General features: G+C 47.4%; 1 protein-coding gene across 2 annotated transcripts in view; it reads right to left on the bottom strand.

Moving 5' to 3' along the window:
- Nucleotides 1-731: 731 nt before the first annotated feature.
- The window catches only part of aldocb (aldolase, fructose-bisphosphate C, b), a 31,460-nt gene continuing 15,100 nt past the window's right edge, over nt 732-17,091 (bottom strand). Inside the window, exons 2-9 of one of the 2 annotated variants that reach the window (XM_090226301.1) lie at nt 10,726-10,838; nt 9,472-9,683; nt 7,004-7,058; nt 6,737-6,897; nt 6,568-6,651; nt 3,892-4,066; nt 3,301-3,500; nt 732-2,316 (exon numbers count right to left, since the gene is read on the bottom strand). In XM_090226301.1, coding sequence (XP_090082427.1) covers nt 2,224-2,316; nt 3,301-3,500; nt 3,892-4,066; nt 6,568-6,651; nt 6,737-6,897; nt 7,004-7,058; nt 9,472-9,683; nt 10,726-10,837 — 1,092 coding nt within the window. In that variant the 5' untranslated portion in view covers nt 10,838 and the 3' untranslated portion in view covers nt 732-2,223. Of the gene's footprint in view, nt 2,317-3,300; nt 3,501-3,891; nt 4,067-4,405; nt 4,598-6,567; nt 6,652-6,736; nt 6,898-7,003; nt 7,059-9,471; nt 9,684-10,725; nt 10,839-17,091 lie in introns of those variants that run through there. The other variant, XM_090226302.1, reaches the window with a different exon arrangement.

Below are 17,091 nucleotides of genomic sequence, written 5' to 3'. Positions count from 1 at the left end.
GTTGCTTCCAGAGGCAGTTTAGAACTCTGTAGTGAGTGTTGCAACCGAGGACAGGCGATTTTACGTGCTCTGTGAGCTTGTGCGGCCTACCACTTTGCGGCTGAGCCGTTGTTGCTGCTAGACCTTTCCACTTCCACTAGAGTATCTAATTAATGATAATTGATATTCGGGGACCTTATGTAGTGAGGTCTTTGATTGGTTTGACGTGTTGCAAGGCTTCACTGATTTTCCGTGGGTTCTCACCCCTATTTAGTCCTTTTTCTACCTTCTACGTTTGACTTCACATTTAGGAAAGCCTGGTTTTTGACGAGGCTAACCAGGACTCTAACGACTGGTACCGTACTGGTAATAGATGGATCAGTCTTGCTGACTGCCTCAATTTCAATATAAACCAACTGGATAACAGACTATTGTGATTGACAGGCTGGTATAAACCTACTGTATAACAGACTGTTGTGATTGACAGGCTGGTATAAACCTACTGTATAAAAGACTGTTGTGATTGACAGGCTGGTATAAACCTACTGTATAACAGACTGTGATTGACAAGCTGGTATAAACCTACTGTATAACAGACTGTTGTGATTGACAGGCTGGTATAAACCTACTGTATAACAGACTGTTGTGATTGACAGGCTGGTATAAACCTACTATATAACAGACTGTTGTGATTGACAGGCTGTTTGTTGACTGCAGAGGAGAAGGAGGAAGAAAGTGATTCACATCAAATGTTTCTAACTATTTTGTAATATTTATTGTAGATTTTCTGTTAATTTTTTCCCCCACTATTCATCACAGCAAGCGCTTTAGAGAACAACAAACAAACAAAGGAACATCAACAAACGTCACAGTATTCCAACACAGTAGTGACTGACTTACTGGCCCCCCCCCTACAAACCCCACACTCCACCCAGACCAGCCAATAGGATTCACCCTCGCCTCCGGACTGTTCCACCGGTGGGGGAAAGGGGGTGAGTAAGACACAGAAGCATCACATAATAACTACAAGGGTCGCTCTCACAACACAACACATAATAACACATTGATTGTGTACTTTAAAGCTAGTATTATAATCAGAGAAGTGCAGTAGTCCTAGACAACACACTGGCCATTCCCACAAACAAAACACACTGGGCCATTCACACAAACTGTTAAAACACACTGGCCATTCCCAGCAACTGTTTTAGATGGCAAGTAATAAAGTTATTATCAGTAGTTTATTGATCGATTGATTGACTGATTGATAGCTAGATAGTTAGGTGTGTGAGAAAAAGACAGAGGTTAGAGGATGAGACTTGGTGGTCAGTGGTTAGCTGTTTGTCTGTCTGTCCTTCCACCCTTTGTGTTCAGTCTCTAGCTGACATTGGTACCTCTCTCCCTCCCTCCCTCTTCTCTCTCCCTCCCTCTTCTCTCCCTCCTCTCTCTCTCTCTCTCTCCCTCCTCTCACTCTCTCTCTCCCTCCTCTCACTCTCTCTCCCTCCTCTCACTCTCTCTCTCCCTCCTCTCACTCTCTCTCATCCCTCTCTTCTTACTCATTCCTAACTGGAACTCAACACGTCACACCCTGGTGTCTGTCAGATGTAATCTAGTATCTGATTGGTCCCTATCTGATGTTATCTTCTCTTTGGTTGGTCACTGTTTGATGTAATCTAGTATCTGATTGGTCCCTATCTGATGTTATCTTCTCTCTGGTTGGTCACTGTTTGATGTAATCTAGTATCTGATTGGTCCCTATCTGATGTTATCTTCTCTCTGGTTGGTCACGGTTTGATGTAATCTAGTATCTGATTGGTCCCTATCTGATGTTATCTTCTCTCTGGTTGGTCACTACTTTAGACCAGAGCCCTATGGCACCCTATTCCCTATATAGTGCACTACTTTAGACCAGGTCTGTACACCCTATTCCCTATATAGTGCACTACTTTAGACCAGGTCTGTACACCCTATTCCCTATATAGTGCACTACTTTAGACCAGGTCTATATAAGGAATAGGACTCCATTTGGGACTTAATAAAGCTTCTGCATGATACCGCCCTCTCTCCCTTCAGCATCCTCTTCATCATCAACTCCCCATACTAATTAATACTCATATTAACCACATCGTTATGTTGCCACGACAACGATGCTGTTTCTAAAATACAGTAGACAACGCAGGTGTGTGGTTGGTGGGTGAGGGGAGGGGCTGCAGCGGTGGGTTGTGATGTAGGCGTGGCCTGGGGTGTTCAGTACGCGTGATTGGCCACGTAGAGAGACTGTCCTGCCGCTCCGCTGTCTCCTGTTGACTCATACTTCCCCTGGGCAGCCAGACCGTTCACCTGGAGGACAGGAGGGGAGGGGGGAGAGGGAGGAGAGGAGGGGGGAGGGAGGAGAGGAGGGGTGGAGAGGAGGGGGGAGAGGGAGGGGAGGGGGGAGAGGGAGGAGAGGAGAGAGGAGGTGGAGGAGAGGAGGGGGGAGAGGAGGGGGGAGGGAGGAGAGGAGGGGGGAGGGGTGGAGAGGAGGGGGGAGAGGGAGGGGAGGGGAGGAGGGGGGAGGGAGGAGAGGAGGGGTGGAGAGGAGGGGGGAGAGGGAGGGGAGGGGGGAGAGGAGAGAGGAGGTGGAGGAGAGGAGGGGGGAGAGGGGTGGAGAGGAGGGAGGGAGGGGGGAGAGGGAGGAGAGGAGGGGGGAGAGGAGGGAGGGGGGAGAGGGAGGAGAGGAGGTGGAGAGGGAGGAGAGGAGGGGAGGGGGGAGAGGATGGAGAGGAGGGGGGAGGGAGGAGAGGAGGGGGGAGAGGAGGGGGAGAGGGGGGAGGGAGAGGTGGAGAGGAGGGGGGAGGGGTGGAGAGGAGGGGGAGAGGGAGGAGAGTAGGGGGGAGGGGGGAGGGAGGAGAGGAGAGAGGAGGTGGAGGAGAAGAGGGGGGAGAGGAGGGGGGAGAGGGAGGAGAGGGGTGGAGAGGAGGGAGGGAGGGGGGAGAGGGAGGAGAGGAGGGGGGAGAGGGAGGAGAGGAGGTGGAGGAGAGGAGGGGGGAGAGGAGGGGGGAGAGGGAGGAGAGGGGTGGAGAGGAGGGAGGGAGGGGGGAGAGGGAGGAGAGGAGGGAGGAGGGGGGAGCGGGAGGAGAGGAGGGGGGAGGGGTGGAGAGGAGGGGGGGAGAGGGAGGAGAGGAGGGGGGAGAGGTGGAGAGGGAGGAGAGGAGGAGGGGAGGGAGAAGCGTTACATTGAAAGATAGAAGAGATGGATAAGTGGTAGAAGACCGATGTAGAGTTAGATAGAAGGTCCTGTATTGAAGAGTTATTTTGTACCCACACCCCCTCTCCTCAACTCACCTCAGCCCGTTTAAGGAACTCCTCGGCAGCAGCCTTCTCGTTGTCTCTTTCTCCTCTCCAGGCGTTGAGGGCTGAGGCCTGCAGGGCACGACCATAGGAGAAGGTCAAGGCCCAGGGTTTACCCAGAGGACAGGTGTTGATAGCATTCAGGTTAATACTGGCCTCCTCCTCTGACTGGCCCCCTGACAGGAACGTCACACCTGAGGAGGGAGGGAGGAGGGTGGAGGAAGGGAGGAAGGGTGGGAGGGAGGGAGGGAGGAAGGGAGAGGAAGGAAGAAATGAAGGAATGAAGGAAGGAAGGAAGGAAGGAAGGGAGGGAGGGAGGGAGGGAGGGAGGGAGGGAGGGAGGGAGGGAGGGAGGGATAGACGCACATTCAGTTAGATATTGACAGAATGTAAAACAATCACACAAATATAAAGTGTCTATGTGAGCATGCCAGTCTGTGGGTCTGTGTGTCTGTGTGAGCATGCATGCCAGTCTGTGTGTCTGTGTGAGCATGCATGCCAGTCTGTGTGTCTGTGTGTGTCTGTCTGTGTGTCTATGTGAGCATGCATGCCAGTCTGTGTGTCTGTGTGTGTGTCTGTGTGTACCTGTGACGGCAGGGGGTACAGTGCGGCGGAGGGCAGTGACCGTAGCCATGGCGATCTCCTCGTTAGTGTATTTTTGGGGGCAGGAGTGTCCGGGAGTCACCATGTTGGGCTTCAGCAGGGTCCCCTCCAGATAGACGTGGTGGTCTGATAGGGCCTTGTACACCGCAGACAGAACCTACAGACAGACAGATAGACATGGTGGTCTGATAGGGCCTTGTACACCGCAGACAGAACCTACAGACAGACAGATAGACGTGGTGGTCTGATAGGACCTTGTACACCGCAGACAGAACCTAGAGACAGACAGATAGACGTGGTGGTCTGATAGGGCCTTGTACACCGCAGACAGAACCTAGAGACATACAGATAGACGTGGTGGTCTGATAGGGCCTTGTACATCGCAGACAGAACCTACAGACAGACAGATAGACGTGGTGGTCTGATAGGACCTTGTACACCGCAGACAGAACCTACAGAAAGACAGATAGACGTGGTGGTCTGATAGGACCTTGTACACCGCAGACAGAACCTACAGACAGACAGATAGACGTGGTGGTCTGATAGGGCCTTGTACATCGCAGACAGAACCTACAGACAGACAGATAGACGTGGTGGTCTGATAGGACCTTGTACACCGCAGACAGAACCTACAGAAAGACAGATAGACGTGGTGGTCTGATAGGACCTTGTACACCGCAGACAGAACCTACAGAAAGACAGATAGACGTGGTGGTCTGATAGGACCTTGTACACCACAGATATTCTGTCACGTTTGTGTGTAGAGACGAACCAAGGCGCAGCGGATGTTGAGTTCCACATAATTTACTAAAAGTGAAACTTAGCAAAACGAAACAATAAACGAACAACGAACCGTGACTACAGAGGTGCTACGTACACTAACTCAAAACAAAATCCCATAAACCACAGGTGGAGTAGGTCAGGGCGTGACTGTGGGGTCAGTCTAGTTTATTATTTATATTTAGGGTTCTAGTTTTGTTTTTTCTATGTTGTTTATTTTGTATGATTCCCAATTAGAGGCAGCTGTTAATCGTTGTCTCTAATTGGGGATCATATTTAAGTAGTTATTTTTCCCACTGGTGTTTGTGGGATATTGTTTTGAGTGAGTGTACGTAGCACCTCTGTAGTCACGGTTCATTGTTTGTTTATTGTTTTGTTTTTTCTATGTTTTCACTTTATAATAAAATATGTGGAAACCGTATCGAGCTGCACCTTGGTCCGATCATTATTCCAACGAACGTGACAGAGACAGAGAAAGAGAGAGGTCCGAAACTCATATCATGTTCAACAAGTTGCCAGGTTGGGTAAAGGGGCGCCAGGGTCAGGGTCGCCAGGTTGGGTCAAGGTCGCCAGGTTGGGTAAAGGGTGCCAGGTTGGATCAGGTTCGCCAGGTTGGGTCAGGGGCGCCAGGTTGGGTAAAGGGCGCCAGGTTGGGTCAGGGTCGCCAGGTTGGGTCAGAGTCGCCAGTTTGGGTAAAGGGCGCCAGGTTGGGTAAAGGGCGCCAGGTTGGGTCAGGGTCGCCAGGTTGGGTCAGGGTCGCCAGGCTGGGTAAAGTGTGCCAGGTTGGGTCAGGATCGCCAGGTTGGGTCAGGGGCGCCAGGTTGGGTCAGGATCGCCAGGTTGGGTAAAGGGTGCCAGGTTGGGTCAGGGTCGCCAGGTTTGGTCAGGGTCGCCAGGTTGGGTAAAGGGCGCTAGGTTGGGTCAGGATCGCCAGGTTGGGTCAGGGTCGCCAGGTGGGGTCAGGGTCGCCAGGTTGGGTCAGGATCACCAGGTTGGGTAAAGGGCGCCAGGTTGGGTCAGGGTCGCCAGGTTAGGTCAGGGTCGCCAGTTTGGGTCAGGGGCGCCAGGTTGGGTAAAGGGCACCAGGTTGGGTCAGGGTCGCCAGGTTGGGTAAAGGGCACCAGGTTGGGTCAGGGTCGCCAGGTTGGGTAAAGTGCGCCAGGTTGGGTCAGGATCGCCAGGTTGGGTCAGGGGCGCCAGGTTGGGTCAGGGGCGCCAGGTTGGGTAAAGGGCGCCAGGTTGGGTCAGGGTCGCCAGGTTGGGTCAGGGTCGCCAGGTTGGGTAAAGGGCGCCAGGTTGGGTAAAGGGCGCCAGGTTGGGTCAGGATCGCCAGGTTGGGTAAAGGGTGCCAGGTTGGGTCAGGGTTGCCAGGTTGGGTCAGGGTCGCCAGGTTGGGTAAAGGGCGCTAGGTTGGGTCAGGATCGCCAGGTTGGGTCAGGGTCGCCAGGTGGGGTCAGGGTCGCCAGGTTGGGCCAGGATCGCCAGGTTGGGTAAAGGGCGCCAGGTTGGGTCAGGGTCGCCAGGTTAGGTCAGGGTCGCCAGTTTGGGTCAGGGGCGCCAGGTTGGGTAAAGGGCACCAGGTTGGGTAAAGGGCGCCAGGTTGGGTCAGGGTCGCCAGGTTAGGTCAGGGTCGCCAGTTTGGGTCAGGGGCGCCAGGTTAGGTAAAGGGCACCAGGTTGGGTCAGGGTCGCCAGGTTGGGTAAAGGGCACCAGGTTGGGTCAGGGTCGCCAGGTTGGGTCAGGGTCGCCAGGTTGGGTAAAGGGCGCCAGGTTGGGTAAAGGTCGCCAGGTTGGGTCAGGGTCGCCAGGTTGGGTCAGTGTCGCCAGGTTGGGTCAGGGTCGCCAGGTTGGGTCAGGGTCACCAGGTTGGACCATTACCTTCTCAGTGATGTACTGACAACGTTTCAGGTCATGGTCTCCGTCAGGAAGGATCTCAGGCTCCACAATGGGAACGATGCCGTTCTGAAAAACACACACACAGTGGTGTTACACACACACACACACACACACACACACACACACAGACACACACACACACACACCCTACCTGTTGACAGATGCTGGCGTAGCGTGCCAGTACGTTGGCGTTCTCCATGATGGCGAGTTCTGAGGGGGTGTTGTCGCTGATCTTCAGGACGCTACGCCACTTAGCGAAGTCTGCTCCATCCTTCTTATACTGAGCACAACGCTCTGCCAGGCCATCCAGACCTACACACACACACACACATACACGGTTATGTGGCTATGTGGTTATCTAGTTATGTGGTTATGTGCTTATGTACAACCAATAGCGATTGACCGTGTGTGTTCTCACCCTGGGTTGTGGTCTCTCCATCGGTTCCGGCCAGTGGGACAACACCTTTATCCACCTACATACATACATACATACAGACAGACAGACAGACAGCACACAGACAGACAGACAGACAGACATTTAATTGAAATACGGTAGAATTCCATTAATTCCTATGGAGAACAGCTCCTACTGGGCAGTACCAATATGGCCGACCGGTGGCTTCAAAACCTCTCAATGATCAATACATAGAATCAGTTAATCCAGCTCCTACTGGGCAGTACCAATATGGCTGACTGGTGGCTTCAAAACCTCTCAATGACCAATACATAGAATCAGTTAATCCAGCTCCTACTGGGCAGTGCCAATATGGCCGACCGGTGGCTTCAAAACCTCTCAATGGCCAATACATAGAATCAGTTAATCCAGCTCCTACTGGGCAGTGCCAATATGGCCGACCGGTGGCTTCAAAACCTCTCAATGGCCAATACATAGAATCAGTTAATCCAGCTCCTACTGGGCAGTGCCAATATGGCCGACCGGTGGCTTCAAAACCTCTCAATGATCAATACATAGAATCAGTTAATCCAGCTCCTACTGGGCAGTACCAATATGGCTGACTGGTGGCTTCAAAACCTCTCAATGACCAATACATAGAATCAGTTAATCCAGCTCCTACTGGGCAGTGCCAATATGGCCGACCGGTGGCTTCAAAACCTCTCAATGGCCAATACATAGAATCAGTTAATCCAGCTCCTACTGGGCAGTGCCAATATGGCCGACCGGTGGCTTCAAAACCTCTCAATGGCCAATACATAGAATCAGTTAATCCAGCTCCTACTGGGCAGTGCCAATATGGCCGACCGGTGGCTTCAAAACCTCTCAATGATCAATACATAGAATCAGTTAATCCAGCTCCTACTGGGCAGTACCAATATGGCCGACCGGTGGCTTCAAAACCTCTCAATGGCCAATACATAGAATCAGTTAATCCAGGGTTTATATACATCGTTGGGTGGAAGTGGAAATAGGGGTGGCATTGCTCTCTGCTAATGTGTGTGTGTGTGTCTGCTAATGTGTGTGTCTGCTAATGTGTGTGTGTGTCCGCTAATGTGTGTGTGTGTGTGTGTGTGTGTCTGCTAATGTGTGTGTGTGTGTGTGTGTCTGCTAATGTGTGTGTGTGTGTGTCCGCTAATGTGTGTGTGTGTGTGTGTGTGTGTCTGCTAATGTGTGTGTGTGTGTGTGTCTGCTAATGTGTGTGTGTGTGTGTGTCTGCTAATGTGTGTGTGTCCCCGCTAATGTTTGTGTGTCCGCTAATGTGTGTGTGTGTTTCTGCTAATGTGTGTGTGTGTGTGTGTGTGTGTGTGTGTGTGTTTCTGTTAATGTGTGTGTGTGTCCGCTAATGTGTGTGTGTGTGTGTGTTTCTGCTAATGTGTGTGTGTGTGTCTCTGCTAATGTGTGTGTGTGTCCCTACCTTGATGCCCACTACAATCCCCTGTCCTTGATGAGCTGGGAGTGTGTGTGTGTCCCTACCTAGATGCCCACTACAATCCCCCTGTCCTTGATGAGCTGGGAGTGTGTGTGTGTCCCTACCTTGATGCCCACTACAATCCCCCTGTCCTTGATGAGCTGGGAGTGTGTGTGTGTCCCTACCTTGATGCCCACTACAATCCCCCTGTCCTTGATGAGCTGGGAGTGTGTGTGTGTCCCTACCTTGATGCCCACTACAATCCCCCTGTCCTTGATGAGCTGGGAGTGTGTGTGTCCCTACCTTGATGCCCACTACAATCCCCCTGTCCTTGATGAGCTGGGAGTGTGTGTGTGTCCCTACCTTGATGCCCACTACAATCCCCCTGTCCTTGATGAGCTGGGAGTGTGTGTGTGTCCCTACCTTGATGCCCACTACAATCCCCCTGTCCTTGATGAGATGGGAGTGTGTGTGTGTCCCTACCTTGATGCCCACTACAATCCCCCTGTCCTTGATGAGCTGGGAGTGTGTGTGTGTCCCTACCTTGATGCCCACTACAATCCCCTGTCCTTGATGAGATGGGAGTGTGTGTGTGTCCCTACCTTGATGCCCACTACAATCCCCCTGTCCTTGATGAGATGGGAGTGTGTGTGTGTCCCTACCTTGATGCCCACTACAATCCCCCTGTCCTTGATGAGCTGGGAGTGTGTGTGTGTCCCTACCTTGATGCCCACTACAATCCCCTGTCCTTGATGAGCTGGGAGTGTGTGTGTGTCCCTACCTTGATGCCCACTACAATCCCCCTGTCCTTGATGAGCTGGGAGTGTGTGTGTGTCCCTACCTTGATGCCCACTACAATCCCCCTGTCCTTGATGAGCTGGGAGTGTGTGTGTGTCCCTACCTTGATGCCCACTACAATCCCCCTGTCCTTGATGAGCTGGGAGTGTGTGTGTGTCCCTACCTTGATGCCCACTACAATCCCCCTGTCCTTGATGAGCTGGGAGTGTGTGTGTGTCCCTACCTTGATGCCCACTACAATCCCCCTGTCCTTGATGAGCTGGGAGAAGTTGGTCCCGTCATCAGCGTTCTGGTAGAGAGTCTCGTGGAAGAAGATCACTCCACCAATACAAGCATCCATTCTCTCATCAGCCGTGAACAGCAGCTGGCGATACAGACGACGGTTCTCCTCTGTGTTCTCTACACCGATGGGGTTGAGACGCTTACCCATGCTGCCTGCACACACACACACACACACACACACACACACACACACGTTAGAGACACACACACACATTAGAGAGACACACACACACACACACACACACACACACACACGTTAGAGACACACACACACATTAGAGAGACACACACACACACACACACACACACACACACGTTAGAGACACACACACACACTTTAGAGACACACACACACGTTAGGCACACACACAAACACACATTAGACACACACACACACACACATTAAACACACACACACGTTAGACACACACACACATTAGACACACACACACACATTAGACACACACACACACACACACACACACACACACACACACACACACGCACGCACACGTTAGAGACACACACACATTAGATACACACACACACACATTAGACACACACATTAGACACACACACACACACACACACACACACACACACACACACACACACACACACACACGTTAGAGACACACACACACACATTAGAGAGACACACACACACACACATTAGACACACACACACACACACATTAGACACACACACACATTAGACACACACACACACACACACACACATTAGACACACACACTTTAGAGGCACACACACATACATTAGACACACACACACACACATTAGACACACACGCACATTAGACACACACACACACACACACACACACACACACACACATTAGACACACACACACATTAGACACACACACTTTAGAGGCACACACACACATACATTAGACACGCACATACATTAGACACACACACACACACATTAGACACACACACTTTAGAGGCACACACACACACACATTAGACACACACACTTTAGAGGCACACACACACATACATTAGACACACACATACATTAGACACACACACACACACACACACACATTAGACACACACACACATTAGAGACACACCACACACACACACACACACGTTTGAGACACACACACACATAGGACACACACACTAGACACACACACACGTTAGGGACACACACACAGCCACTGACCGGTGGACTCATCTGCAGCCAGGATTCCTTTCCCCGGAGCCGTGATCCTCTCTGCTATCTCCTGCAGCTCCTTCTTCTGCTCTGTGGTCAGAGCTGGGTACTGGTGAGGCATCCTGGGGAGGGAGGGAGAGAGGGAGAGAGGGAGGGAGGAAGAGAGGGAGGGAGGGAGGGAGGGAGGGAGGGAGGGAGGGAGGGAGGGAGGGAGGGAGGGAGGGAGAGATGAGTGAGCATAGCATAACCTACTATTCTACATAGGCCCAACATTCTGAATATAATACCATAGCATAACCTTTGTGTCCTCCTGGGGAGGGAGGGAGGGAGGGAGAGAGGGAGGGAGTGAGCATAGCATAACCTTTGTGTCCTCCTGGGGAGGGTGGGAGGGAGGGAGAGAGGGAGGGAGTGAGCATAGCATAACCTTTGTGTCTGCGTGTCCAGGGACAATATTTTTACTATTATATTTCATTCTTATAATTTTTTATAACTTTTTGTCCCATCCACCCCGTTTTCAGAGGACAAAAGCATTTTTATTCTACAATTTGAAATGTGTTCCATTCAGAATGTAGTTAGATTCCACATGACAAGGTACTGAAACGTCTCCGCTATTCCTGATTATATGGTGTTGTCGCTCCAGCTATTACAGGTCATGAACCAGCCCTCGGCTAAACCCAGCCCATCACACCTACACTGCATATACAAAAGTATGTGGACACGCCTTCAAATGAATGGATTTGGCTATTTCACCCACACCAGAGCATACAGCCGTACAATCTCCATAGACAAACATGGGGGGAGAGAGAGAGAGAAGAGGCCTCACTGAAGACCTCAGTAACTTTCAACGTGGCACCGTCATAGGATGCCAACTTTCAACAAGTCAGTTCATCACATTTCTGCCCTGCTAGAGCTGCCCTCGGTCAACTGTAAGTTCTGTTATTGTGAAGTGGAAACATCTAGGAGCAACAACGGCTCAGCCGCGAAGTGGTAGGCCACACAAGCTCACAGAATGGGACACCGAGTGCTGATGTGTGTAAAAATCGTCTGTCCTCGGTTGCCACACTCACTACCGAGTTCCAAACTGCCTCTGGAAGCAACGTCAGTTTTTCGTGAGCTTCATGAAATGGGTTTCCATGGCCAAGCATCCTCACACAAACCTAAGATCAACATGGGCAATGCCAAGCGTCGGCTAGAGTGGTGTAAAGATCGCTGCCATTGGACTCTGGAGCAGTTGAAACGCATTCACTCCTCCTGTTGTTTACCAAGCATTTCACTGTTAGTCTACACCTGTTGTTTATCAAGCATTTGACTGTTAGTCTACACCTGTTGTTTATCAAGCATTTCACTGTTAGTCTACACCTGTTGTTGTTAGTCTACACCTGTTGTTGTTAGTCTACACCTGTTGTTGTTAGTCTACACATGTTGTTTATCAAGCATTTCCCTGTTAGTCTACACCTGTTGTTTACCAAGCATTTCACTGTTAGTCTACACCTGTTGTTACCAAGCATTTCCCTGTTAGTCTACACCTGTTGTTGTTAGTCTACACCTGTTGTTGTTAGTCTACACCTGTTGTTTATCAAGCATTTCACTGTTAGTCTACACCTGTTGTTGTTAGTCTACACCTGTTGTTGTTAGTCTACACCTGTTGTTGTTAGTCTACACCTGTTGTTACCAAGCATTTCACTGTTAGTCTCCACCTGTTGTTTACCAAGCATTTCACTGTTAGTCTACACCTGTTGTTGTTAGTCTACACCTGTTGTTTACCAAGCATTTCACTGTTAGTCTGCACCTGTTGTTGTTAGTCTACACCTGTTGTTGTTAGTCTACACATGTTGTTGTTAGTCTACACCTGTTGTTGTTAGTCTACACCTGTTGTTGTTAGTCTACACCTGTTGTTACCAAGCATTTCACTGTTAGTCTACACCTGTTGTTTACCAAGCATTACACTGTTAGTCTGCACCTGTTGTTGTTAGTCTACACCTGTTGTTGTTAGTCTACACATGTTGTTGTTAGTCTACACCTGTTGTTGTTAGTCTACACCTGTTGTTATCAAGCATTACACTGTTAGTCTACACCTGTTGTTGTTAGTCTACACCTGTTGTTGTTAATCTACACCTGTTGTTTACCAAGCATTTCACTGTTAGTCTACACCTGTTGTTATCAAGCATTACACTGTTAGTCTACACCTGTTGTTATCAAGCATTACACTGTTAGTCTACACCTGTTGTTATCAAGCATTTCACTGTTAGTCTGCACCTGTTGTTGTTAGTCTACACCTGTTGTTGTTAGTCTACACCTGTTGTTTACCAAGCATTTCACTGTTAGTCTACACCTGTTGTTATCAAGCATTACACTGTTAGTCTACACCTGTTGTTATCAAGCATTACACTGTTAGTCTACACCTGTTGTTATCAAGCATTTGTAGTGGAAGAATGAGAGAAGGTGGTATTCTGGCGACAGGTGACTTGTAGGCACCGAGGCCCAGCAGGAAGACTCAATCCCCATTCATGACATTGTCTGGATGGCTGCGCTACCACAGGGGTCAAAACAACTTATCTGTGGTAATCTCCTGGAAGCGACGTTCCCACGGAACCCTGGGAGCACAGACACTGTTGGAGGTTTGAAGACAGATGAAAATGTGAAATTGACTAAACGAATGTTACTGTGTGAATCAAATAGTGACGGTTGGATTGTTTCAAGAGTTCACGAAGAGCTGTGAATTTTAATGTGTTTTATGTTGTACTATGGATGGATTTATTGTTATTTTGTTCGTTGGACGGAGGACAGTTGACTGAGGAGCGACACAGGGGTGTCCTCCTATCATCTGAACCCAGTGGGTTAGAATCTGGCTGCGTTCTCCTGTCTTTTACAGGAGTGCAAAGAAAATGATCATTCAGGTTGGCGGTGAATTTCTGCTTGAATTTGGTTAAGAGGACAGTGAATTTGGTTAAGAGGACAGTGAATTTGGTTAAGAGGACAGTGAATTTGGTTAAGAGGACAGTGAATTTGGTTAAGAGGACAGTGAATTTGGTTAAGAGGACAGTGAATTTGGTTAAGAGGACAGTGAATTTGGTTAAGAGGACAGTGAATTTGGTTAAGAGGACAGTGAATTTGGTTAAGAGGACAGTGAATTTGGTTAAGAGGACAGTGAATTTGGTTAAGAGGACAGTGAATTTGGTTAAGAGGACAGTGAATTTGTTCCTACTTTAAGATCTTGCTACCAAGCTCCTGTGTGTATCACTTCTGTCAGAGACGATTGTGAAGTGAAGACCACGTTAAGTCAGACTATAGCTGAGGACTATAGTCCTCTGAGTAGTCTGGTTGTTCTAGCGTTCATTCTTTTGTGATTAATAAATGACATTAGTTTAATAAATTACAGTAGTTTAATAAATTACAGTAGTTTAATAAATTACAGTAGTTTAATAAATTATATTAGTTTAATAAATTATATTAGTTTAATAAATTACAGTAGTTTAATAAATTATATTAGTTTAATAAATTATATTAGTTTAATAAATTATATTATTTTAATAAATTACAGTAGTTTAATAAATTATATTAGTTTAATAAATTACAGTAGTTTAATAAATTATTTTAGTTTAATACATTACAGTAGTTTAATAAATTATATTAGTTTAATAAATTATATTAGTTTAATAAATTACAGTAGTTTAATAAATTATATTAGTTTAATAAATTACAGTAGTTTAATAAATTATATTCGTTTAATAAATTATATTCGTTTAATAAATTACAGTAGTTTAATAAATTATATTAGTTTAATAAATTACAGTAGTTTAATAAATTATTTTAGTTTAATACATTACAGTAGTTTAATAAATTATATTAGTTTAATAAATTACAGTAGTTTAATAAATTATATTAGTTTAATAAATTATATTATTTTAATAAATTACAGTAGTTTAATAAATTATATTATTTTAATAAATTACAGTAGTTTAATAAATTACAGTAGTTTAATAAATTACAGTAGTTTAATAAATTACAGTAGTTTAATAAATTATATTAGTTGAACTGAGTAAATGCATTTCCTCATTTTACAGAGTCATAATTTTATTGATTATACGCTTATAATTTAGTAGGTCTACTGGTAGTTCCTCGGCTACCAACTTCATATCTCTAATCTGCGTGCCTCAATGCTAGAACAGCGGTTTCTATCTCGTCTCTCACGGTGCGAGTTAGACACATGTTTATTAGATTCTCTAGAGATGTACACAGTTGCATTTATTCACATAGTAAGGAAGTCAGATTGATTAATGTACTGTTCTATCATATTCACACATAATTTCTACATAACGGTTGGGTCATCACAACTAGACACGTGATAAATAGCGTTTGATTTGAAGAGGGATGGTGTCATGTACCTGACCGTAGAGAGACTTTTTATTTCTCTATTTGGTCAGGGTGTGATTTGGGTGGGCATTCTAGTTTTCTATTTCTTTGTTGGCCTGGTGTGGTTCCCAATCAGAGGCAGCTGTCTATCATTGTCTCTGATTGGGGATCATACTTAGGCAGCTGTCTATCGTTGTCTCTGATTGGGGATCATACTTAGGCAGCTGTCTGTCGTTGTCTCTGATTGTGGATCATACTTAGGCAGCTGTCTGTCGTTGTCTCTGATTGGGGATCATACTTAGGCAGCTGTCTATCGTTGTCTCTGATTGGGGATCATACTTAGGCAGCTGTCTGTCGTTGTCTCTGATTGGGGATCATACTTAGGCAGCTGTCTATCGTTGTCTCTGATTGGGGATCATACTTAGGCAGCTGTCTATCGTTGTCTCTGATTGGGGATCATATTTAGGCAGCTGTCTATCGTTGTCTCTGATTGGGGATCATACTTAGGCAGCTGTCTATCGTTGTCTCTGATTGGGGCTCATACTTAGGCAGCTGTCTATCGTTGTCTCTGATTGGGGATCATACTTAGGCAGCTGTCTATCGTTGTCTCTGATTGGGGATCATATTTAGGCAGCTGTCTATCGTTGTCTCTGATTGGGGATCATACTTAGGCAGCTGTCTATCGTTGTCTCTGATTGGGGATCATACTTAGGCAGCTGTCTATCATTGTCTCTGATTGGGGATCATACTTAGGCAGCTGTCTATCGTTGTCTCTGATTGGGGATCATACTTAGGCAGCTGTCTATCGTTGTCTCTGATTGGGGATCATACTTAGGCAGCTGTCTATCGTTGTCTCTGATTGGGGATCATACTTAGGCAGCTGTCTATCGTTGTCTCTGATTAGGGATCATACTTAGGCAGCTGTCTGTCGTTGTCTCTGATTGGGGATCATACTTAGGCAGCTGTCTATCGTTGTCTCTGATTGGGGATCATACTTAGGCAGCTGTCTGTCGTTGTCTCTGATTGGGGATCATACTTAGGCAGCTGTCTATCGTTGTCTCTGATTGGGGATCATACTTAGGCAGCTGTCTGTCGTTGTCTCTGATTGGGGATCATACTTAGGCAGCTGTCTATCGTTGTCTCTGATTGGGGATCATACTTAGGCAGCTGTCTATCGTTGTCTCTGATTGGGGATCATACTTAGGCAGCTGTCTGTCGTTGTCTCTGATTGGGGATCATACTTAGGCAGCTGTCTATCGTTGTCTCTGATTGGGGATCATACTTAGGCAGCTGTCTATCGTTGTCTCTGATTGGGGATCATACTTAGGCAGCTGTCTATCGTTGTCTCTGATTGGGGATCATACTTAGGCAGCTGTCTATCGTTGTCTCTGATTGGGGATCATACTTAGGCAGCTGTCTATCGTCTCTGATTGGGGATCATACTTAGGCAGCCTGTTTTCCACCCTATGTTGTTTTGTTTGCAGTTTTGTCCTTTAACCATTTGTATGCTGTTTCAACACTGGATATAGACAAAATATGACATTTGTAATGTCTTTATTCCTTTGGAACTTCTGTGAGTGTCATGTTTACTGTTAATATTTATTGTTTATTTCACTTTTTATTAGCCTTTTTTAAATGTATTTATCCTTTATTTAACGAGGCAAGTCAGTTAAGAACATTACTTTGTTAACATGTGGTTCCCATGACAATAAAGCCCCTTCAATTGAAATTGAATTGAGACGGTGGGGGGAGAGAGAGAGAGAGAGAGAGAGAGAGAGAAAAGAAAAATAGAGATGGAGAAAGGGGAGGTATTACCTAATTGTCCTTGTCTAAACTCTGCTGTCAGTCCTCATTAGATCTGAAAGAGGACACACACACACACACACACACACACACACACACTCTCTCTCTCTCTCTCTCTTTCTACAGATCCATGTATTTTCCTCTCTCTCTCTCTCTCTCCACACCACTCGTTTTTCTGCCCATTCACCATTCTATCTGTCCTTCGTTGGTTATTTTAGT

Source organism: Oncorhynchus mykiss, chromosome 29, assembly GCF_057628025.1.
Source record: "Oncorhynchus mykiss isolate SJ-2025 chromosome 29, ASM5762802v1, whole genome shotgun sequence".
NCBI lineage: Eukaryota > Metazoa > Chordata > Actinopteri > Salmoniformes > Salmonidae > Oncorhynchus > Oncorhynchus mykiss.
The sequence above is the reverse complement of the archived record's forward strand: the minus strand, read 5'-3'. Positions and strand labels throughout refer to the sequence as shown.